The sequence below is a fragment of the Manis javanica genome, chromosome 12 (genome assembly GCF_040802235.1).
Source record: "Manis javanica isolate MJ-LG chromosome 12, MJ_LKY, whole genome shotgun sequence".
NCBI classification, from domain to species: Eukaryota; Metazoa; Chordata; class Mammalia; order Pholidota; family Manidae; genus Manis; species Manis javanica.
The window spans coordinates 65399429-65425713 of record NC_133167.1 but is presented as its reverse complement, the minus strand read 5'-3'; the positions used below and the strand labels follow the sequence as shown (position 1 = coordinate 65425713).

The following is a 26285-nucleotide window of genomic DNA, read 5'->3' as shown; positions in this document are numbered from 1 at the left end:
GAAGTAGACTTGTCTAAGTGTATCGTTGAGACTGCACAAAAGAACTCTGACTCATGACATCCTTAAGATCAAGAGAAACCTTAGCCCTCCATAGCCCTACAGGCTTGGCTGGCAAAATGCGCTTCTCATCTCTGTGCCATTTTCTGTAATAAAACCTAAGAAACTTCAGAAACTGATCAGAATCTGTTAGAAACTGCTATCTCAAGAATATTTCAGCTCTAAATATATTGCCATTCAATAGAATCCATGTATTTTCTATGAGGCAGGGGTTCTTAATGTGGAGTCCTTAATCTGACATGAGGGAAGCCTGGGTTTGGGAGTCTGGGAACCCTCTAAAATGGATGCAAAACTGTGCAAACATGTGTTGAGTACTTTTATCCAGCAAGAGGTTCACAGCTTTTACTAGACTTTTAAAGTACCTGTAGCTTTCCAAAGGATTCAATACCCCTAGAATTTCAATGTCTTTAGGATCTGAGTCAATTGAATTGGAAGGAGAATAATTCCTTTCAAAAAGCCCAAATGTCTCCTTGCAAGAAGGAAGCCCTGCTCCAACCACCCTGGGCATCAGAATACTTAACTGTTAGAACCATAGCATCCTTTTAGGCCTGAGGATGAGGGAATGGCCCTGCCAAAATGTACAAGCCCTACTGGCTAATTCAGTTGGATGAAGCCTGATGAATGAGTTAGCCACATGTTTGGATTCCATCACTGTAGAGGCTAAGAACAGTAATATATTATAATAGCAGCTATTTATGGAATCATTACTAAATGCCAGGCCAAGACTAAGGACATGTAAAACATTCTATCACTTAAGGTCACAACAACTCTAGAAGTAGATGCTATTTTCATGCCTGTTTTCCTACTATGGCTGCTGAAGCCTTGAGGTTGTAAAATTAGTAAATAGTAGAGTATGTGGAATTCAAGACTAGCTACACCTCAGGACACTTCACTGTTGAGCTTATGCCAACTGATTAATTTCTCTCCATTCCACATTCAAAAGATTTATCCTTTGAGCAGACTTTTCATGAGAATACAGAAGAGACATTCCATCACCACTACTGGAAAAATTAAGAGGCCTGACAGCTGGTGCAATATTCCAGTGTGCCTACAGATGCTGTTAAAAGCCAGTATATCAAGTTTAAGGCTTTGGAAACCAAACACTTGTGTTAGCAGTGGACATCTGTACTGATACTGGAAAATTGTTTCTGATTTCAATGCAGTTCATATCTTAGAAATGTCCCTTATAAACTTAAATACAGCTGGGCTCTATTCTTCCTCTGTGTTTAAAGCAACTTTTTACCTGGTTATGAACCTTCTTGAACATCTGAGAAAACACTTTGGCCCATGGGGTCATTTTACACCACCCTCACCCTAGACTTTCTGGCTCCATCTTCCTCACTACCACACATGTATGTAATTCTCTCTTCTGCTCATGAACATGCCTAGATGGAAAGAAAAGTAATGAAATTCAGAGGAAAATATCATCCTATCAGTTTTGGGAAGAGAGGGCTGAATGGCAATGTCTCAAAGTTAAAATAATATTTTGACCTGCATTGAAGTGAAGGAAGGGACAGGAGCAGAGTTGCGTTTAGTTCTGTTCTTGAAAATCACTAATTGTAGCTGAGGCACTATATATAAAATTCTTTTTCATATAGTCAATATTTTGTTGATTATTCAGAGGACATTAATTGAGCACTGATGGCAGGCCAGTTACTATTCAGGTAGAACTGAGAAGCAAACCCCAACCCCATTTTAGGATCTTTACCCTTAAAAAGGCCAAGATTTAAAGGAGGCTTCTGGAGGCCTGGGCTGACTGCAGCAATAATATTCACAGCTTAAGTGCCTGCACCTTTGTGTCTGTTAACCCCAAAGCCAACAACTTCACACTGCCAAGTATCTGACAGACCAATATTCAATACAGATGTTACAAAGGATGGTTGATCTGGTAAAGTTTAATTAAAATGTCATTGCCTAGCTTAAAGACCCTCAACTTCTGGAAGGAATTCCTCAAAAGAGTTTCAGGTTAGCCATCTTCTATTTCATGACCCACCCAGGCTGGGACTAACTAACGTAAGCAAGCCTGTGAGTTCCAGGAAAAGTAGGACTGTGTCTCACTTGTTTACCTCTAGACTCCTAGTGCCTGGCATAGCACCTGGCATGTGGGAGGTACTCAGTAGGCAGTTTTGAATGACTGACTGTACCACTGAATGCATGAACATTCATTCGCCCCTTAACATCCTCTCTAGTTAACTGAATGGTCAGCAGTAGCAAAGCTCCTTCCTCTCTTGTGGTGCCCCACCCCATAAAAATGTTTCCATAAAATCTTAAAATCACTAGATTTTAAGTTCTATGGTATCCCATTGGAGCAGGACAAAATGAGCAGAGGCATTAAATGTATCCACATATTAACCCAAGTTGAAAAGATCAATTCTCTATTAAAATGAAATCATGGTTAGGATACTGTTTTTTAAAAAACTTTTTAATTTTTAAAAAGCTCCTTAGTATTTTCTTACCTGGCAACCCAGTCTACAGCCAGACCTTCTGCAGCTGGTAGTTTGTGGTGTATGACTGTCTCCCTATTTGTGTTATTCAGAAACATTCTCTCAATGACTTTATTCTCTACATCAATCCAGTACAATCTCTTTTCTACTCGGTCAAAATCCAGTGCCACAGCATTGCCCAGTCCTTGCAAAATAAGGGAGTAAAAATGGCCATCTATAGTTAAGTTTCTCAAATAGTATCGGTTGCTAAAAATGAGGTAGGGCTCAATGTTACTGTTCTGCCGGCAGCTCTTTCCGTCTGGTTCTCGGATGTAGCCTCGGGCACACTTACAGATGTAGGAGCCTATTATGTTCTCACACTTCTGACTACAGACGAAAGGTGTCTCCTTGCATTCGTCAATATCATTACAAGTGCGCTTGTCAAACAGAAGCTTGAAACCAGGATAACAAGAACAATAGAAACTGGTGAGCGTGTCAGTGCAGTTTTGATCGCAGCCACTGAGGAAAGAGTCATTGCACTCATTAACACCTGTAGGTAAAAGACAGGTATTAGAGAACCTAAAATGTCAGCAATGGATCCACCATAATGGCCCAAAGTCAACCTTTTCACTGGACAGTCCCACTTCTTAATGGATCATACTAAAAGAAGACAGGCAGTAAGAAGTTCCTAAAAGCCATAGATTACTCAAAAGTCACTATTTTTCAGCTTCACCCCCAACATAATTCCTCAAGAGTGGTTTTAACAACTAATACAACTAACAAGCTTAAGTTTCACTTCTAATCCTATACCTACCAATCTTCCTTTAACCAATAATTCAAAAAGTAAAATGTCAGATGAGAAGAAAAACAACAGAAATAAAGATTCTGGCCAGCAGTATGCTGGGAATACAGGTATCTGTGGAAAAAAATGCTGCTCTGATTTGTGGCATCTTCCATTTCAGTGATGTGACTACCACTCACAACATGGCCAATTTCAGGGTTGCAGGGTGACATCACCGCACAGAGAGCTGGGTTGACATGATACATTTGGCTCTCTCAAGATGGGATGAGCACCCAGCACACCACTGGGTGTACCTCTGGCTGGTCCTGTGATGTAAGGCCACGCTCATCCAAAAATTGTCTATACAGGGGAAAAAAACATGCTCTTATTAATCTATCATTTTACAAATTCTTAATGGGTTTACTTGTGGGGTAGAGGTTAAAACTCTCCCCTTCAGCCACCTGAAGATGGAAATGAAGAAGAGGCCAGAAACCCTAGCAGAGGGGCATTTCAGGTGGATGCCGTGCCAGGGCTCAAAGGCCATCGACATCACCTGCTTCATTCAACAACGCTCTTATATGTGGTTAGCCTGAATTTGCTGATCTTCTGTTCTCTCTGATGACTGCCTGATGAATTAGTCTAAAAATATTTGTGTACTAGCCTTTTTTTTACTAAGAAACCCTTGCTTTTTGATAGACAAGCAATAGTAATATTCTGGTAATATTCTACTTAGAGGACAGACTAGAAAGTTCTGGTAAAGGGTTGCAAATCCACATTCAGTGTCTCCATTTTCCTTTTTCCAAGTCTTCTATTATACTCACCACATCCTTTTTCATCACTGTTGTCTGAACAGTCATCCAGGCGGTTGCAGACTTTCACCATCTCAGTGCAGTTACCATTGTCACACTTGAACTGATGAGGTGGGCACGTGGTTTCTGGGATGTGGCACAGGTGCTCCTGCTCATCTGAGTTATCTCTACAGTCATTTTCCCCATCACAGACATAGGCCTTATTAATGCAGAACCCATTCTGACAGGTAAACTGAGTCTCACTGCAGGTGGAGTATGAGCAGTTCCTCTCATCACTGTAGTCACCACAGTCATTGTACCGGTCACACCTGTGTTATGAGACCCAGACCACTCTTGGAGAAGTTGATAACAAGTCCCAGCTATCACCCATTTGGGGCTTTGCTTCTTCCTCTATCTACCTGAAATGCCAAGTTGACCAATAACAAGATCACCAATGTCCTTAGTCCACCCCCTGCAGAATCTTCATCTGCCCCACTAACCTGTAGTCGTAGAAGAACCTAATATTGAGCAATCTATACAACTTCTCAGGTTACTGCCATTTGGAAAAGTTGGTATAAAGCCATTAAAAATAATTGTATTCATTTTATCTGCAGTGGACAAGTAAATTAAATACAATTTTTATAATTTTGGTGCTCGTCAGCTCTATTCATCAGCTAATGAGAGAGCTTATGGACACAGGCAATATCCTAGTGTAGCCCACAAGATAGAAATGCCCATACCCAAATGAGAATTCATAGGGTGAGTGCTGTATATTATAAGTGATGAGATCATTAGGTGTGCCCTCCCAGAACACACATCTTCCAACTGGAGCAGCTTTTGTTCCTTCCATCTTTCATTATGATACTCCTGCCAACTACTAGGAGAATGAGTGGTTTTGGTGATGGGAAAGAGGGAAAACAGCATGGACTATTGGCAAAGGAAGAAGGCAGTACATAGCCCTACTTTGGGACCTAACATTTTCAGGCATCAAGAAGACAAATAATACAGTGTCCTGATTTCTGTGAGCCAGACTGGTCTTTCTTCTCTACATTATTCCCAGACCCCATTAAAGTTATGATTCCTGAAGGAGTTCCTGCTAAAAGGAACAAAACACATAATAAGTATAAAGGAATCTGGGATAAGGGTTGGCAAAGGTAATGTTTGACAAATGATGAAAGAAATTATGATGGAGGGCACAGGAGCTAGAGAGAGAGCTTTAGAAGATGTAAAGGTACCAAAGGTGAATGTCATCAGTTGTACATCTGATCTATAGGCAGTTCACTCATCAGCACTGCCGTCCACAGACCTGGGGCAATACCAATGTGGACTGTACCAAAATGTGTGCACATAACTGCAAAGAAAACTGGGATTGAGGCAACCTGGCTCAGGCCCACTTGGTCTCCTGGGAGCTATTTAACTCATTTCCAAATGACATGAGACATTAATACATTCCTTCCTCTAGTTCAGATTCAACCCTAGGGGGAGAAAAGTCAGTTAGGCAAGCAAATCACCAAGTTTCTTTATTATTTTGGTATCATTAATCTACAATTACATGAGGAACATTATGTTTACTAGACTCTCCCCATCAGCAAGTCACCCGCACATTTCATATCACAGTCACTGTTCATCAGTGTAGTAAGATGCTGCAGAATCACTACTTGTCTTCTCTGTGTTGCACAGCCCTTCCCATGCCCGCGCCCCCCAACATTATACATGCTAATCGCAATGCCCTTTATCTTTTCCCCCACCCTTATCCCTACCTTCCCACCCATCCTCCCCAGTCCCTTTCCCTTTGGTCACTGTTAGTCCATTCTTGGGTTCTGTGAGTCTGCTGCTGTTTTGTTCCTTCAGTTTTTCCTTTGTTCTTATATTCCACATATGAGTGAAATCATTTGGCACTTGTCTTTCTCCGCCTGGAACTACTTTCACTGAGCATAATACCCTCTAGCTCCATCCATGTTGTTGCAAATGGTATGATTTGTTTTCTTCTTATGGCTGAATAATATTCCATTGTGTATATGTACCACATCTTCCTTATCCATTCATCTACTGATGGACACTTAGGTTGCTTCCATTTCTTGGCTATTGTAAATAGTGCCATGATAAACATAGAGGTGCATATGTCTTTTTCAAACTGGGCTGCTGAGTTCTTAGGGTAAATTCCTAGAAGTGGGATTCCTGGGTCAAATGGTATTTCTATTTTGAGCTTTTTGAGGAACCTTCATACTGCTTTCCACAATGGTTGAACTAGTTTACATTCCCACCAGCCGTGTAGGAGGGGTCCCCTTTCTCCACAACCTCACCAACATTTGTTGTTGTTTGTCTTTTGGATGGTGGCGATCCTTACTGGTGTGAGGTGATATCTCATTGCGGTTTTAATTTGCATTTCTCTGATGACTAGTGATGTGGAGCATCTTTTCATGTGTCTGTTGGCCATCTGAATTTCTTCTTTAGAGAACTGTCTGTTCAGCTCCTCTGCCCAATTTTTAATTGGATTATTTGCTTTTTGTTTGTGGAAGTGCGTGAGTTCTTTATATATTTTGGATGTCAAGCCTTTATTGGATCTGTCATTTATGAATATATTCTCCCATACTGTAGGATGCCTTTTTGTTCTATTGGTGGTGTCCTTTGCTGTACAGAAGCTTTTCAACTTGATACAGTCCCACTTGATCATTTTTGATTTTGCTTTCCTTGCTTGGGGAGATATGTTCATGAAGAAGTCACTCGTGTTTATGTCCAAGAGATTTTTGCCTATGTTTTTTTCTAAGAGTTTTATGGTTTCATGACTTACATTCAGGTCTTTGATCCATTTTGAATTTACTTCTGTGTATGGGGTTAGACAATGATCCAGTTTCATTCTCTTACATGGAGCTGTCCAGTTTTGCCAACACCAGCTGTCGAAGAGGCTGTCATTTCCCCATTGTATGTCCATGGCTCCTTTATCATATATTAATTGACCATATATGCTTGGGTTAATATCTGGAATGTCTATTCTGTTCCACTGGTCTGTGGCTCTGTTCTTGTGCCAGTACCAAATTGTCTTGATTACTGTGGCTTTGTAGTAGAGCTCGAATTTGGGAAGCAAGATCCCCCCTGCTTTATTCTTCCTTCTCAGGATTGTTTTGGCCATTTGGGGTCTTTTGTGGTCCATTATGAATTTCAAAACTATTTGTTCCAGTTCATTGAAGAATGTTGTTGGTATTTTGATTGGAATTGCATTGAATCTGTAGATTGCTTTAGGCAGGATGGATATTTTGACAATATTAATTTTTCCTAACCAAGAGCATGGAATGAGTTTCCATTTTTTAGTGTCCTCTTTAATTTCTCTTAAGAGTGCCTGATAGTTTTCAGGGTATAGGTTTTTCACTTCCTTGATTAGGTTTATTCCTAGGTCTTTTATTCTTTTTGATGGAATTGTGAATGGAATTGTTTTCCTGATTTGTCTTTCTGTTAATTCATTGTTAGTGTATAGGAAAGCAAGAGATTTATGTGTATTAATTTTGTATCCTGCAACTTTGCTGAATTCAGATTTTAGTTCTAGTAGTTTTGGAATGGAGACTTCAGGGTATTTCATGTTCTTCTTTTTCCAGTTTCAATAATTGTGACTTTAGAATATTCGTTTGGGAATATTCTAACTTCTGTAGATAGGCCTGGGTTGCTATATACTTTCTTCTTAGAACTACTTTCACTGTGTCCCACAGAAATTGGGGCTTTGTACTGTTGGTATCATTTGTCTCCATATATTGCTTGATCTCTGTTTTAATTGCATCTCATCTGCAAATAGTGACAGTTTGACTTCCTCTTTACCAATCTTGATGCCTTGTATTTCTTTCTTTTGTCTGATTGCTGTGGCTAGGTCCTCCAGTACTATATTGAGTAATAGTGGGGTGAGTGGTCCCTGTCTCATTCCTGATCTTAGAGGAAAAGCTTTCAGCTTCTCGCTGTTAAGTATGATGTTGGCTGTGGGTTTGTCATATATGGCCTTTCTTATGTTGAGGTACTTGCCCTCTGTGCCCATTTTGTTTAGAGTTTTTATCATGAATGGATGTTGAATTTTGTCAAATGCTTTTTCAGTGTCTATGGAAATTATCATGTGGTTTCTGTCCTTCTTTTTGTTGATGTGGTGGATGATGTTGATGGATTTTCAAATGTTGTACGATCCTTGCATCCCTGAGATGAATCCCACCTGATCATGGTGCATGATCCTCTTGATGTATTTTTGAATTTGGTTTGCTAATATTTTGTTGAGCATTTTTGCATCTATGTTCATCAGGGATATTGGTCTGTAATTTTCTTTTTTGGTGGGGTCTTTGCCTGGTTTTAGTATTAGGATGATGCTGGCTTCATAGAATGAGTCTGGAAGTATTCCCTCTTCCTCTATTTTTTGGAAAACTTTAAGGAGAATTATGGTATTTAAGGGTATTATGTCTTCTCTATATGTCTGATAAAATTCAGCGGTAAATCCATCTGGCCCAGGGGTTTTGTTCTTGGGTAGTTTTATGATTACTGATTCAATTTCTTTGCTGGTAATTGGTCTGTTTAGATATTCTGTTTCTTCCTTGGTCAGTCTTGCAAGGTTGTATTTTTCTAGGACGTTGTCCATTTCTTCTAGGTTTTGCAGCTTGTTAGCATATATATTTTTTTTCATAGTATTCTCTAATAATTTTTTGTATTTCTGTGGGTTCCATCGTGATTTTTTCCTTTCTCATTTCTGATTCTGTTGATGTGTGTAGATTCGCTTTTTTTCATAATAAGTCTGGCTAGGTGCTTATCTATTTTGTGTATTTTCTCAAAGAACCAGCTCTTGATTTCATTAATTTTTTCTATTGTTTTATTGTTCTCAATTTTATTTATTTCTTCTCTGATCTTTATTATGTCCCTCCTTCTGCTGACTTTGGGCCTCTTTTGTTACTCTTTTTCCTATTTCAATAATTGTGACTTTAAACTATTCATTTGGAAAGTTCTTCCTTCTTTAGATAGGCCTGGATTACTATATACTTTCCTCTTAGAACTCCTTTCAGTGGATCCCACAGAAGTTGGGTCTTAATACTGTTGGTATCATTTGTCTCCATATATTGCTTGATCTCTGTTTTAATTTGGTCATTTATCCATTGATTATTCAGAAGCATGTTGTTAAGCCCCTCCATATGTTTGTGAGCCTTTTTTCTTTTCTTTGTACAATTTATATCTAGTTTCATGCCTTTGTGGTCTGAGAAGTTGGTTGGTAGAATTTCAATCTTTTTGAATTTACTGAGGCTCTTTTTGTGGCCTAGTATGTGGTCTATTATGGAATGTTCCATGTGCACTTGAGAAGAATGTGTATCCTGCTGCTTTTGGGTGTAGAGTTCTGTAGATGTCTGTTAAGTCCATCTGTTCTAGTGTGTTGTTCAGTGCCTCTGTGCCCTTACTTACTTTCTGTCTGGTGGATCTGTCCTTTGGAGTGAGTGGTGTGCTGACGTCTCCCAGAACGAATGCATTGCATTCTATTTCCTCCTTTAATTCTGTTAGTATTTGTTTCCCATATGTTGTTGCTCCTCTGTTGGGTGCTAATATTTTTATAATGGTTATATCCTCTTGTTGGACTGACCCCTTTATCATTATGTAATGTCGTTCTTTATCTCTTGTTACTTTCTTTGTTTTGAAGTCTATTTTGTTTGGTACCAGTACTGCTACACCTGCTTTTTTCTCCCTATTGTTTGCATGAAATATCTTTTTCCATCCCTTAACTTTTAGTCTTTGTATGTCTTTGGATTTGAGGTGATCTCTTGTAAGCAGCATATAGATGGATCTTGCTTTTTTATCCATCTGTTACTCTGTGCCTTTTGATTGGTGCATTCAGTCCATTTACATTTAGGGTGGTTATTGAAAGATATGGACTTTTTGCTATTGCAGGCTTTAGATTCATGGTTACCAAATGTTCAAGGGTATCTTCTTTACTATCTAACTGTCTAACTTAAGTCACTTATTAAGCTATTATAAGCACAATCTGATGTTTCTTTATTTATCTCCCTTCTTATTCCTCCTCTTCCATTCTTTATATGTTAGGTGTTTTATTCTGTGTTCTTTTGTGTTTCCTTTGACTGCTTTTGTGAGTACTTGATTTTATTATTTGCCTTTAGTTGGTATTTGTTAGGTCTGCTTTCTTTGCTGTGATTTTGCTTTCTCTGGTGACATCTATTTAGCCTTAGGAGTGCTTCCATCTAGAGCAGTCCCTCTAAAATACCCTGTAAAGGTGGTTTGTAGGAGGCAAATTCCCTCAATTTTTGCTTGTCTGGGAATTGTTTAATCCCTTCTTCATATTTAAATGATAATCATGCTGGAGACAATATTCTTTTTTCAAGGCCCTTTTGTTTCATTGCATTAAATAAATCATGCCATTCTCTTCTGGTCTGTAAGGTTCCTGTTGAGAAGTCTGATGATAGCCTGATGGGTTTTCCTTTGTACGTGACCTTTTTTCTCTCTCTGGCTGCTTTTAATACTCTGTCCTTATCTTTGATCTTTGCCATTTTAATTATTATGTGTCTTGGTGTTGTCCTCCTTGGGTCCCTTCTGTTGGGAGTTCTGTGGGCCTCCATGGTCTGAGAGATTATTTCCTCCCCCAGTTCGGGGAAGTTTTCAGCAATTATTTCTTTAAACACACTTCTGTCCCTTTTTCTCTCTCTTCTTCCTCTGGTACCCCTATAATGTGAATATTGTTCCATTTGGATTGGCCACACAGTTCCATTAATATTCTTTCATTCCTGGAGATCCTTTTATCTCTCTCTGTGTCAGCTTCTCTGTGTTCCTGTTCTCTGATTTCTATTCCATTAATGGCCTCTGACACCTCATCCAGTCTGCTCTAAAGTCCTTCCAGAGACTGTTTTATTTCTGTATTCTTCCTCCCAATTTTATCCCTTAACTCTTGCATATTTCTCTGCAGATCCATCAGCATGGTTATGACCTTTGTTTTGAATTCTTTTTAAGGGAGATGGGTTAAATCTAACTTCCCAGGCCCTCTCTCAGGGGTTTTCTGGGTAATTTTGGATTGGACCAAATTCTTCTGCCTTTTCATGGCAATAGCAGTGGCTGTAGGCAGGTAGTGCATGTGTCAGCTGGGAGAACAAAGCCCTTTCCTGCTTGCTGGTCACCTTGCCCTTCTCCGCTGCATGTGTCAGTGACCTGCACTCCTGGAGCAGCCTCCGCATTAATCCTCTAAGCTGCTGTGGGTGGGGTCGCCATCAGGGTAGCTCAGAGCCCTGTGGGGAGTGGCAGGTGTGCCAGGTGTGCTCTCCTGCAAGAGCGGTGCCCCTGGCAGGCAGCTGCGCACTGACAGCAGCCTTTGGGTCTTGCCCAGGCAGCTGTGCATGGGGAGGAGATTTGGGTGGCAGCTGGGGGCGTGGCTTCTCTGGGGCCGCTCATGCGGGTTGCTCCTGGGCTGCTCGGTTGGCCACCACCGCTGCCGGCTTGCACGGGCTGCTCCTGGGCCCCTCACTCAGCTGCTGCTGCCGCCGCAAGCTCACATGGGCCACTCCTGGGCCCTTCGCTTGGCCACCGCTGCTGCCACTGGCTCACGTGCTACTGGGCCTGTGTGTCGGGGTCCACGCTGGCTGGGGAAACAACTGCCTGGCTGGTTATCGCTGTGAGGGCCTGCAGAGCTGTGCTGCCACTGAAAGGGTTAGGTTGCCCGGAGTTCCCTGAGATTCCCAGCTGCTGGGATGAGTGTGCTGGGATGCTTCCATCCAGCTGTCAGGCCCCTGCCCCTTTAAAACTTTCAAAAAGCACTCGATTTTCTTTTGTCCCAGGGGAGCCAGTTGTAGGGACCTGCTTGCAGATTTTGCCCTTCTGTTTCTCTAATATCCAGCACACTATGCACTGTGTGTCTGTGCTCCTGGTGTGGATTACTAGAGCTGGTTGTTTAGCAGTCCTGGGCTCCCTCTCCCTCCCCACTCTGACTCATCTCTTCCTGCTGGGGAACTGGGGTGGGGGTGGTGCTCAGGTCCTGCCTGGCTGCAGCTTGTATCTTACCCCCTTCATGAGATGCTGAGTTCTTGCAGATGTAGATGTAGCCTGGCTATTGTCCTGTATCCACTGGTCTCTCTTTTAGGAATAGTTGCATATGTTGTATTTTCAAAAATATATATGTTTTGGGGAAGAGATTTCTGCTGCTTTACTCACGCCAACATCTTGGCTCCTCCTCTAGAAATCACCAGGTTTTTATAGACATAATTGCACATCAGTATTCCAGCAAGCTGCTCACAACTCAGTCTCACCCACGTTCTTCAGCAGCATCAGGGATGAGCAAAAAGAAAGAGCCCTTCAGGATACTGATCCCTGGACCACTGTGTGAGGACTGGGGGGCACATTCCGTGATACTGGCAAGAGGGCGCATAGGAGCCATGCCATAGCCTGGGGGCTGATGCCACTCCAGGCAAAGGGAACTGAAAGTTTTTCTGGACCTTATATAGCTCAGGTTTCCAGACAAAGAGTATTTTTTTTTCTGTTCTGCCATAGACTTCGGCAAAAACAATTCGGCAAGCTCAACAAAAATCAAAGAGGGAGAGAGAAAAGGAAAGGGAGTGGGTGGGAGGGAGGGAGGAGGGAGGAAGTAAGGAGGAAAGGAAGGAAGGGAAAGAGAAAAAGGTGAAGGAAATCAATAAAAGTCTGGTAGGGTAGGGGTGAGTCAGAGATGGGATCACTGCAAGAATGTAATTATGAAGGCAGAGCTCAGAAAGTTCAGAAAGAGAGTGATGAGATGACCTAGAGTCTGCTCAAATTGAAGATGAGATGTAATTCCATTCCCTATATGCCATGCCTAGGTTTTCAGAATATATCTAATGCTGATGGTATTTCCTGAACTCAGAAGAACCAACACAACATAATACAACTCCTGAGCAAGTAGGAAGAAAATAAAAGTTTTATTCTCTTCCACTCACAAATAATAAAAATCTACCAATCAAATCTGTATCAGTTAAATGCATGTCTAATGCAATTTGACTACAAATGGGGACAGTTCTGTCTCCTGAATGTCTTCAGAGTGTCCAACTACCACCCTCAGCAATGTCTTCTTGGGCTTCATTAGGAGATGAGTCATCCTACAAAAACACATTTTCTACATGACATTTATCTACCTTTTGAATCATGACCATTTTTGGTCATAATGCCAAGCACCTGCTCCTTTTGCAGCTTTAGAGACCATTAGTTAACTTTCTCTGGCTTCCTCAGGACCACACAGAGAGCAGAGCTCTGCACCACCCTGAACTCCAGCAGCACCTCAGGCCCTGTTGAGGGGCTGCTCAGCCCTATGCAAATGGTCCCAAGAGCTCTGATGCTCTGGTCTTGTGCTTGCATTGTCTATCTTTTTCATCTCCGTCCCTAGCAGGCTGTAAGCTGACAGTTCCTGTCATTCTCCATTTGCATGTTATGCCCTTTAACAATCCTTAGCACATGCAGTATCTCTTCTCAGCTCCACTTCTACATGTCCAAATCCTTAATACATATTTTCACTTCAGGAAGTCCCACTACATCAAACTCACCTCCCACCATGGGCAAACTGCTTTCTGGATTCCCCTGCTTTTGTTAATGCTCTTACTATTCTCCTAGTCCATCAGAATTGAAACCTGCATGTCCTTTTCATTTCCTATTTCCCTCTATATCCAAACTTTTTCTAAGTGGGGAAAATGAGAAGTTGGGGCTTTAAAAAAGTAGAAACCGGGGGGCGGAGCCAGGATGGCGGCGTGAGTAGAGCAGCGGAACTCTCCTCCCAAAACCACATAGAATTATGAAAATATAACAAAGACAACTCTTCCTAAAATAGAGACCAGAGGACACAGGACAACATACAGACCACATCCACACCTGTGAGAACCCAGCGCCTCGTGAAGGGGGTAAGATACAAGCCCCGGCTCAGAGGGACCTGAGCGCCCCTCCCCCCGGGTCCCGGCGGATGGAAAGAAACCGGAGCGGTTTTTTTTTCTTTTTTGGCAAGTGCTTTTTGGAAGCCTTAACGGGACAGGGACCCCAATACTAGGGAAACAGGGCAGCAAGACCGGTGAGCGGGTGCCTGAGACCGGAGCCTGAGGACAAAGAAAATCACACATTTTTTCCTTTTTTTTTCTTCCTCTTTCGTTGTTGCTGTTGTTGTCTTGGTTTGGAGAGTGCTTTTTGGAAGTCATAAAGGGGCAGGACAGGACACTTAGCCCAGAGGCAGAGAATCTGGGGATCTCTGGGCACTCTAACCCCCTGGGCAACAGGGAGCACAGAGGCCCATTATGGAGATAAATAGCCTCCCAGCCACTCCCCCTCCAACGGGGCTCCACTATTTTGGAGGAACAGCCCCAGCCAGGCCATGCCCACAGCAACAGCGGAGATAAACTTCAAACCAACCAGGCAGGTAGCCAAAGCCCTGTCTGCACACAGCTGCCAAGCATAAGCCACTAGAGGTCACTATTCTCCCAGGAGAGGAAAGCCACACACCAACAAGAAGGAAAGCTCTTCCAGCTGTCACTCGTACCAGCTCTGCAAAATATCTCTATCACAATGAAAAGGCAAAACTACAGGCCGACAAAGATCACAGAGACAACACCTGAGAACAAGACAGACCTAACCAGTCCTCCTGAAAAAGAATTCAAAATAAAAATCATGAACATGCTGACAGAGATGCAGAGAAAAATGCAAGAGCAATGGGATGAGATGCAGAGAAAAATGCAAGAGAAATGGGATGAAGTCCGGAGGGAGGAGATCACAGATGTCAGGAAGGAGATCACAGAAGTGAAATAATCCCTGGAAGGATTTATAAGCAGAATGGATAAGATGCAAGAGGCCATTGAAGGAATAGAAACCAGAGAACAGGAACATATAGATGCTGAAATAGAGAGAGATAAAAGGATCTCCAGGAACAAAACAACACTAAGAAAACTATGTGACCAATCCAAAAGGAATAATATTAGTATTATAGGGGTACCAGAAGAAGAAGAAAGAGGAAAAGGGACAGAAAGTCTCTTTGAAGAAATAATTGCTGAACACTTCCCCAAACTGGGGGAGGAAATAATTGAACAGACCACGGAAATACACAGAACCCCCAACAGAAAGGATACAAGGAGGACAACACCAAGACACATAATAATTAAAATGGCAAGGATCAAGGACAAGGAAAGAGTTTTAAAGGCAGCTAGAGAGAAAAAGGTCACCTATAAAGGAAAACCCATCAGGCTAACATCAGACTTCTCAACAGAAACCCTACAGGCCAGAAGAGAATGGCATGATATACTTAATGCAATGAAACAGAAGGGCCTTGAACCAAGGATACTGTATCCAGCACGACTATCATTTAAATATGATGGCGGGATTAAACAATTTCCAGACATGCAAAAGCTGAGGGAATTTGCTTCCCACAAACCACCTCTACAGGGCATCTTACAGGGACTGCTCTAGATGGGAGCACTCCTAAAAAGAGCACAGAACAAAACACACAACATATGAAGAATGGAGGAGGAGGAATAAGAAGGGAGAGAAGAAAAGAATCTCCAGACAGTGTATATAACAGCTCAATAAGCGAGCTAAGTTAGGCAGTAAGATACTAAAGAAGCTAACCTTGAACCTTTCGTAACCACGAATCTAAAGCCTGCAATGGCAATAAGTACATATCTCTCAATAGTCACCCTAAATGTAAATGGACTTAATGCACCAATCAAAAGACACAGAGTAATAGAATGGATAAAAAAGCAAGACCCATCTATATGCTGCTTACAAGAAACTCACCTTAAACCCAAAGACAAGCATAGACTAAAAGTCAAGGGATGGAAAAACATATTTCAGGCAAACAACAGTGAGAAGAAAGCAGGGGTTGCAGTACTTGTATCAGACAAAATAGACTTCAAAACAAACAAAGTAACAAGAGATAAAGAAGGATACTACATAATGATAAAGGGCTCAGTCCAACAAGAGGATATAACCATTCTAAATATAAATGCACCCAATACAGGAGCACCAGCATATGTGAAGCAAATACTAACAGAACTAAAGAGGGAAATAGACTGCAATGCATTCATTGTAGGAGACTTCAACACACCACTAACCCCAAAGGATAGATCCACCAGGCAGAAAATAAGTAAGGACAGACAGCACTGAACAACACACTAGAACAGATGGACCTAATAGACATCTATAGAACTCTACATCCAAAAGCAACAGGATATACATTCTTCTCAAGTGCACATGGAACATTCTCCACAATAGACCACATACTAGGTCACAAAAAGAGCCTCAGTAAATTCCAAAATATTGAAATTCTACCAACCAATTTTTCAGACCACAAAGGTATAAAACCAGAAATAAATTCTACAAAGAAAACAAAAAGGCTCACAAACACATGGAGGCTTAACAACATGCTACTAAATAATCAATGGATCAATAAACAAATCAAAATAGAGATCAAGGAATATATAGAAACAAATAACAACAACAACACTAAGCCCCAACTTCTCTGGGACGCAGCGAAAGCAGTCTTAAGAGGAAAGTATATAGCAATCCAGGCACACCTGAAGAAGGAAGAACAATCCCAAATGAATAGTCTAACATCACAATTATCGAAACTGGAAAAAGAAGAACAAATGAGGCCTAAAGTCAGCAGAAGGAGGGACATAATAAAGATCAGAGAAGAAATAAACAAAATTGAGAAGAATAAAACAATAGCAAAAATCAATGAAACCAAGAGCTAGTTCTTTGAGAAAATAAACAAAGTAGATAAGCCTCTAGCCAAACTTATTAAGAGAAAAAGAGAATCAACACAAATCAACATAATCAGAAATGAGAATGGAAAAATCACAACAGACTCCACAGAAATACAAAGAATTATTAAAGACTACTATGAAAACCTATACGCCAACAAGCTAGAAAACCTAGAAGAAATGGACAACTTCCTAGAAAAATACAACCTCCCAAGACTGACCAAGGAAGAAACACAAAAGTTAAACAAACCAATTACGAGCAAAGAAATTGAAACGGTAATCAAAAAACTACCCAAGAACAAAACCCCGGGGCCGGACGGATTTACCTCGGAATTTTATCAGACACACAGAGAAGACATAATACCCATTCTCCTTAAAGTGTTCCACAAAATAGAAGAAGAGGGAATACTCCCAAACTCATTCTATGAGGCCAACACCACCCTAATACCAAAACCAGGCAAAGACCCCACCAAAAAAGAAAATTACAGAACAATATCCCTGATGAATGTAGATGCAAAAATACTCAATAAAATATTAGCAAACAGAATTCAACAGTATATCAAAAGGATCATACACCATGACCAAGTGGGGTTCATCCCAGGGATGCAAGGATGGTACAACATTCGAAAATCCATCAACATCATCCACCACATCAACAAAAAGAAACACAAAAACCACATGATCATCTCCATAGATGCTGAAAAAGCATTTGACAAAATTCAACATCCATTCATGATAAAAACTCTCAGCAAAATGGGAATAGAGGGCAAGTACCTCAACATAATAAAGGCCATATATGATAAACCCACAGCCAGCATTATACTGAACAGCGAGAAGCTGAAAGCTTTTCCTCTGAGATCGGGAACCAGACAGGGATGCCCACTCTCCCCACTGTTATTTAACATAGTACTGGAGGTCCTAGCCACGGCAATCACACAAAACAAAGAAATACAAGGAATTCAGATTGGTAAAGAAGAAGTTAAACTGTCCCTATTTGCAGATTGTATGATACTGTACATAAAAAACCCTAAAGACTCCACTCCAAAACTACTAGAACTGATATCAGAATACAGCAAAGTTGCAGGATACAAAATTAACACATAGAAATCTGCAGCTTTCCTACACACTAACAATGAACCAGTAGAAAGAGAAATCAGGAAACCAATTCCATTTACCATTGCATCAGAAAGAATAAAATACCTAGGAATAAACCTAACCAAAGAAGTGAAATACTTACACTCTGAAAACTACAAGTCACACTTAAGAGAAATTAAAGGGGACACTAACAGATGGAAACTCATCCCCTGCTCATGGCTAGGAAGAATTAATATCGTCAAAATGGCCATTCTGCCTAAAGCAATATACAGATTTGATGCAATCCCTATCAAATTACCAGCAACATTCTTCAATGAATTGGAACAAATAATTCAAAAATTCATATGGAAACACCAAAGACCCCGAATAGACAACACAATCCTGAGAAGGAAGAATAAAGTGGGGGGATCTCGCTCCCCAACTTCAAGCTCTACTACAAAGCCACAGTAATCAAGACAATTTGGTACTGGCACAAGAACAGAGCCACAGACCAGTGGAACAGAATACAGACTCCAGAAATTAACCCAAACATATATGCTCAATTAATATTTGATAAAGGAGCCATGGACATACAATGGCAAAATGACAGTCTCTTCAACAGATGGTGCTGGCAAAACTGGACAGCTACATGTAGGACATTGAAACTGGACGTTTGTCTAACCCCATATACAAAGGTGAACTCAAAATGAATCAAAGACCTGAATGTAAGTCATGAAACCATTAAACTCTTGGAAAAAAACATAGGCAAAAACCTCTTAGACAGAAACATGAGTGACCTCTTCTTGAACATATCTCCCCAGGCAAGGAAAACAACAGCAAAAATGAGCAAGTGGGACTATATTAAGCTGAAAAGCTTCTGTACAGCAAAAGACACCATCAATAGAACAAAAAGGAATCCTTCAGTATGGGAGAATATATTTGAAAATGACAGATCCAATAAAGGCTTGATGTCCAGAATATATAAAGAGCTCACACGCCTCAACAAACAAAAAACAAATAACCCAATTAAAAAATGGGCAGAGGAACTGAACAGACAGTTCTCTAAAAAAGAAATACAGATGGCCAACAGACACATGAAAAGATGCTCCACATCGCTAATTATCAGAGAAATGCAAATTAAAACTACAATGAGGTATCACCTCACACCAGTAAGGATGGCTGCCATCCAAAAGACAAACAACAACAAATGTTGGCGAGGCTGTGGAGAAAGGGGAACCCTCCTACACTGCTGGTGGGAATGTAAATTAGTTCAACCATTGTGGAAAGCAGTATGGAGGTTCATCAAAATGCTCAAAACAGACCTACCATTTGACCCAGGAATTCCACTCCTAGGAATTTACCCTAAGAACGCAGCAATCAAGTTTGAGAAAGACAGATGCACCCCTATGTTTATCGCAGCACTATTTACAATAGCCAAGAATTGGAAACAACCTAAATGTCCATCAGTAGATGAATGGATAAAGAAGATGTGGTACATATACACAATGGAATACTACTCAGCCATAAGAAGAGGAAAAATCCTACCATTTGGAGCAACATGGATGGAGCTGGAGAGCATTATGCTCAGTGAAATAAGCCAAGCAGAGAAAGAGAAATACCAAATGATTTCACTCATCTGAGGAGTATAAGAACAAAGGAAAAACTGAAGGAACAAAACAGCAGTGGAATTACAGAACCCAAAAATGGACTAACAGGTACCAAAGGGAAAGGAACTGGGGAGGATGGGTGGGCAGGGAGGGATAAGGGGGGGAGAAGAAGGGGGGTATTAAGATTAGCATGCATGGGGGGAGGGAGAAAGGGGAGGGAGGACAAGTAGTGATTCTACATTTTGCTATGCTGATGGACAGTGACCGTACTGTGGTTTTTAGGGGGGACCTGATATAGGGGAGAGCATAGTAAACATAGTATTCTTCATGTAAGTGTAGATTAAAGATTAAAAAAAAAAGAAAGAAAAGGGGGATTACTCCTTGATAGGATAAAACAATTGGTAAATCAAAGCTTAACGCATGCTTTAAATATCCTTAATTTGATCACTTAAAGGGTGTCAGATGATCAGCTATGGAGGTACTCTTTTCTGATAATATTCCTTTCTCTTAATAAAAATAAAAATAAAAACAAAATATTTAAATAAATAAATAAATAATAAAAAATAAATTTAAAAAAAAAGCAGTTCCTGTGTGCTGACCTCCAATGACTTCTACACAGTGGTATAGAGGGCATGTCAAAGTGTGGGCAAAGGGTCTGTTTGTTTCTATGCAGAAGATCAAGGCCCAGCTTGGCTACCCAGAAAATGAACTAAGATACGATATGAGGAGGAGCTTCCGGCATCAGCACTCTCTGGAGGACTCATGCTGGGGGATGATCATCAAAAAGCCTCCACAGGGATCCGGGCAATGCTGCGGTTGTGGCTGCATCCACCCCAACGTTTCCTGGACTTGCCATTGGAATGAGGAGGGAGATGTCTAGGCTGGCATGTGCATACAGTGAGACAACAAATTTGACCGGATCTGTACTGTTGGAACTCAATCAGGAGTTGGGAGGGGTGCAAGTTGTAGTGCTCCAAAATCTTACGACTATAGACTATCTACGGTTAAAAGAACATATGGGATGTGAACAGATCCCAGAAATGGGCTGCTTTAATTTGTCTGATTTCTCTCAGACTGTTCAAGTACAGTTGGACAATATCCATCATATCATAGACTAATTTTCACAAATGCCTAGGGTGCCTAAATGGTTTTCTTGGCTTCACTGGAGATGGATGGTAATTATAGATTTGCTTTGTTTATGTCACTGTACTCCTATTATGTTAATATGTGTGCACAAGTTAGTTAGTAGTTTAAAACCTATACATACTTCAGGTACTCTACAAGAAGATATGTCAAAGAAATAATCAATCCTCCCATGTTTTCTTCCATATGCTACCTCTATAGCTTTTCTTCTTCCTTCCTAATTACAACCCTTAAATAGAATTTGTGCCTCATATCGAATTTACCAAGTAACATAATTCCTCCAGGTGGTAAAGATACCTCGAGACAAGTGCTGGGCATAGAAGCCACAGGGCATAAATTTGCAAAGAAGTAAAAAGCTAACCTTTTCAAACAATATGGCTTCTCTCTCACTTACCAACTGTACATTTCCCTGTATGGCCCCGGAAGATGACTGGTTAGCGAGAGACAGGTAAGATTCCTCAAGTTAGGAACAACCTAAGACAGGCACAGTCGCAGGGGGGCCATCAGGTGAGAAATTGGGAAACAACAGTGGTGAAGCTTAGAACCTCACCCCCCCCCCGTGTTGAGAGAAAGCTTCTGCATCCGTGGATGCTTTATTGCCCTTGTCTAGCTCAGATTAGCACATAGTCTACAGGCACACACCTGATCATCTACAATTGCTCTCTTACAACACTAAACTATGTTTTCTACCTTTATCTTGCATCTACCTACCACTTCAGCATTTTATTAAAAATAAAAATAATAATTAAAATAAAGGGAGAAATGTGGGATCCACATATAAATCAAGTATAAAAATCAAACGAATATTCATATCTGACTTGATTGTTTATAGTTCATAATGCATGATCAGAACCGAAAGTTTCTGTGATGCATGCCCTTGTACTGTTCACCATGTAAGAACTTATTCACTAGGTAAGAATTCATTCACCATGTAAGAACTTGTTCGTTATGCTTCAGAAGATTGGAGACTGATGAGAATTAGGCTTGAGATGGATTAATGATTGTGCATTGAGCATTGACCCCCCTATACAGAATTTTATTGTTGTTAACAACCATTTGATCAATAAATATGAGAGATGCTCTCTCAAAAAAAAAAAAGTAGAAACCTTTCGGAATGGCCCATTTGGAGAAAGTGGTAAGAATCAAACAGCAGAATATTATAGGAGAGGTCTCCCAAAATGGCAGCCTATGAGCTGAATCTCTTTGACCCACACAACGTTCTTAGAATTTCAAAATATGTTTCCAGTATTTAAAATCAGAATATTTCACACGATAACCTAGACTTCTAATTTCTCTCAAAAGAAGAGCACCCTTGCATGATGCTGAACAGCATCTACATCTCCTAGCTGGTGCACGCCCTCTCGGTTCACCTCGCTGGCCTGTCCCTCCTGTCCTGAGCCTAAGCGCCAAGCTCCTTCTATCAACGTGCTTGTACTGTTATTTTTCTTACAGCAGAGGGAAGGAAATGATATATTTCTTGTACCTATGCCCTTACTCCAGGTAAAAAACCAAGACGGTCACCTGCTTCAAGAAAGAATTTTCTTATATCAAGCCCACTTCATTCACCTCCCAGGCCTTCAGCACAAGGTCACATTATGCCTTTGGTGAGCTATAGGCACTTTTGTACCTTCATGGGACCCTTACTTCATAAAAATACTAAAAATCATGTTTCATTCCCACATTGGTATTAAAGGCAGATATATTCATATTAGATATTAAAATATTTTCTCTGATATAAACTTTTTCTTTTGATAAAAGAAATTTTAAAATTTCATAGGTCATTAAAAATACCATGGACCCTAAGCATTGTGGCCACCATGGCTAATGGATAGGTCAGCTCTGCCCCCATGGACATTTGAGGTTTGCTGGGAAATTGTTTGATTCTCAATTCACCTGTACCAGCGTGGGACACACAGTCCATTATTACAGGTGAAATCATTTTCAGAGCAAGATCTCCTGGTGCAATTTTGATACTCATCATAGCCATCGGCACAATCTGCATCACCATCACAGACCCAAGATTGGGGGATGCACCTCCTGGATGGAGGCGCGCTGTTTACACAGAAAAATTCCAAACTTGAGCAGGTGTGACTCTCTGAAAACAAAGGACACAAGATTCAGTAACCACCTGAGAGCTCATTCTAGCAGTTAAATTCATTCTGACAGTCATTTTTCCTGCTTATGTTACTTAACAGTCTGCACCTGAAAGAACATGAGAGTAAATCAGGTAGACAAATCACATTGCTGTAGTAACATTATATCATAATAAAAATACCTTCAAAAATTCCATTTTAATTGCTCTGGACCTTAGATTTTTCCAGAAATAAGAAATAAACATAATAAAACACCTCATTTACTTTTCCATAAAATTAATGTAATATATTTTTCTCTCAGAGCTTCAGAAAACTATTCCCATTTTGTTAATGAGATACCAAAAATGTCTTACATTTGGCATCATGTTTTAGTTTACACAGTGTAATCACACAAACAGAATGTGAGGAGGTATTGTTATGCCAATTCTACAGATGAGAAAAGTGAAGCTCAAAATAACCACATGGCTCCAAGTCACAGAAATTTCTAAAGACCTAGGGCTTCAAACCTAGGTCTTTTTTCTCCAAATGTAGCGCTTTTTCAACTATATTAAGGGACCACCCATGTAGAATCAGAGCATATAGGAGGGATGCATGTGAGCAAGAGTTGTCGGAAACCATGACACTGTTAGGAAAGAGATAAATGCTAATATATAATCATTAATGCCCACAGAATAAAAGAACAGGTATTGTCTTATCCAATCTCACTGTGGGTGAATAAAACACAAAAGGATAGAGTCTTGCTGATGGAAGGTGGGAGAAAAGTACATGCTATAGTACATGATTGTACAGCTGCCAAACACCCATTTCAGTGAAGAGAGTATATGTGGAGTTACTTATCTCTTTCCTGGACCACCACCAAAGTCAATGACATATGAGGTTAAAATCAAACACAAATATCAGGGAACCATTGTTTTTATTGCTCTACCATTGAAAAACTGTCTTCTAAGACATCTTAATTCAGGCTTCCATGCTCTGTTGGTCATGGAAAACAGTTCTCCCTGATCTGTCCCATAATCCACTTAAAAGGAATAGCCCTCCATCCATTCCCTCCCCCAGATGACAGCACTTAAAGAACAGGTGAAACTGGAGGCAAGTTGATCCTCATACTGTGAAGGATGCTACTACGTATGACCAAGTCCCCTTTATCTGCTCTAGAAGTGTAGGAAATTATTTCCACTAGAATTATTTCCACTACATGCAAGAGAAAGAAAGTAAATATTAAAATCATTTCTCATTTTAACACATTTAAGTGGATTATATCAAGCAATTCTACAGTACAAAAATAAAGGTAACATTCTATCAGTGTACATTCAATTAAAGAGGAATCTGCCTGACAATCATACTCTCCAAGACAGAAAAATACATCTCCTGTGTCCCCATGAATGTAAGTCTGCAGAGGAATGAACAGCCTCACTTACCACAGTGGTGCCTTTCATCCTCATCACTCATGTCCCCACAGTCATTATCACCATCACAGATCCATGCTTTTTGGATGCACCGCCCAGTGTCACACTGGAACTCATCACTTAAGCATTCTGGATCATGATACACTAAAAAAGATAAAAAGCACTTTCAGTGAAAAGAGTGGCTTGAAAGCCAAAAATCTTTAGAGAAGCTTGCTGTACTTTGGGCTGTGTAGAAAACTTGAAACAGAGCATTATCTACTTTTGTAAAGCTATGCTAAGTCCTCCAAGAAGACTCACACCAGTGACCAATGGTTTGAGATTAAAGTAGTTGATTGACAGTACAAAGCCCTAGTTGCTTTTTCTTATTAGGATGACATTTGGTATTCACTTACAGGTATGACAGAGAAAACAATTTTTCCCCAAGGGGATATAAATTACTTATTTCACATCCTTCCATTATTGAATCTACTTTTCACCCAAAAGCATTTTGTTTGCTGCAAACCATCCCCCCAGAATGCCTGACCCATTTCCCTTTCTCCATAGCACTGATCACCTGTCAACATATTCTACAATTTACTTATTTGTTTTATTTGTTGTCTCCCCTCACTAGAATATAAGCTCCATGTGGTCAGGGATCTTTGTGTTATTCACTAAGATATAGCCCCAAAGTACCTAAAACAAAAGTGTAGTTAATGAACTAAAGTGGTAAGTCCCCCTTATGCTTTAAGTTAGTCATCACTGACTCAAATTCTTTAATCATATCCCCACATGTCCTTATTCAACTAATCAAACTGTCATAGGCCCATGTCTTGCCAATGGGTTTCAGCCCCGGGCAAGTTTGCTATGGATTCACTGTGACCAAAGAAATCTACAGGAAAACGTTCTTGGGGTGAAAGGGTTTATTACCCAGCTTGTTCTCCGGTGGTAGGTCAAGCATTAGCAACTCCGCCTCCGCCCAGCGCACTGGGCCGAGCTCTCTATATAGTGCAATAATAGCTTATTGCATAAAGGTGTGGAAGCGGCAGCCCAGCAACAGGCCAGTTACATCATCAGGTGGTTTAAGTTCAGTGAGGATCCTGGCCATAGGAACCCCAGCTTCCCCACAGCACATAAACCCAGGGACCTCTCAAAATTGGCCTACGGCAAAAGTAAATTTAATTTGTATTTTTAATAGGTTAAAAATACAACACAATGACAACATTAAGTAGAAACAGGACTTTTCATAAGCTGGTAAGAAAGATGTTGTGGATAAAATGAGAGCTCCTCTGGCCAGGATTCTTACCTGGCCGTGGTTGACTAGCTCACTGCACACCTGTGGGCAATACATGGCTGTTGACTCTATAAAAAGAGCTCTACCCAGTGCTCTGGGTGCAACATGGTGGCAGGGCTGCAAGGCTGCAGGAGAGCAGAGCAGAGGCTGGAGTGGTGGCAGTGCGGAGGACAGAGGGGCCCAGAGGCAGAGGCTGACTTGCTGCATGCAGACTCACTCTGAGTGAACAGGATTTTAGTGACTGACCTGCCACCTGGAAATAAACTTGGGTATAAGCCTTTCACCCCAAGAACGTTTTGCTGTCAATTTCTTTGGTCACACTGACTCCACAGTGAACTTGCCCAGGGCTGAAACCCATTGGCAAGACACTAGCCTATAAGAATCTTCCCACATATGCACAAAGAGGTTTCTAAAAGGATGTGCAATTCAGCATTGTTTTTCACAGTGAAAAAAAACAACCTAAATGTCTATTAGGAAAGGGATAAAAACACATGGAACATCCATATTGTAGAGTAATATTCAGCATGTCAAAAGGATGAAGTGGATCTGTATCTGCTAACATGCTAACAAAACATTAAACTGAAAAGAGAGGGGAGGGCAAATTGCATGGTAATATCCCATTTGTGTTTTAAAAACTATATTAGCATATATAGTTTAAAGTAAGGAGAATTCACACTCACCCTTCACAGTGATTAGCTTTGGGCAATGAAGGGATTGGAGAAAGATGGAGAACTATTTGCTGGGAAATTGTTTGATCCTCAATTCACTTCCTTTTTTTTGGAAATTTAATTTTTTTGTTTATATCCCATGACTTCTTTAAAATAATACCTCTGCTTATTAAGAAAATATATTCATATATGGAATCTGTGTTTATTTTTATTTAAATATGACAGGCAGTTGGTACTAACTGCTACTGCTACTTTGGTTCCCATGGAGAAG

General features: G+C 40.6%; 1 protein-coding gene across 2 annotated transcripts in view; it reads right to left on the bottom strand.

Moving 5' to 3' along the window:
• Nucleotides 1-26285, bottom strand: part of LRP2 (LDL receptor related protein 2) — a 246494-nt gene that overhangs the window by 65328 nt on the left and 154881 nt on the right. For both annotated transcript variants that reach the window (XM_036995040.2, XM_073218732.1), the window contains exons 47-50: nt 24089-24220; nt 22471-22672; nt 4083-4378; nt 2514-3030 (exon numbers count right to left, since the gene is read on the bottom strand). In XM_036995040.2, coding sequence (XP_036850935.2) covers nt 2514-3030; nt 4083-4378; nt 22471-22672; nt 24089-24220 — 1147 coding nt within the window. The remainder of the gene's footprint in view (nt 1-2513; nt 3031-4082; nt 4379-22470; nt 22673-24088; nt 24221-26285) is intronic.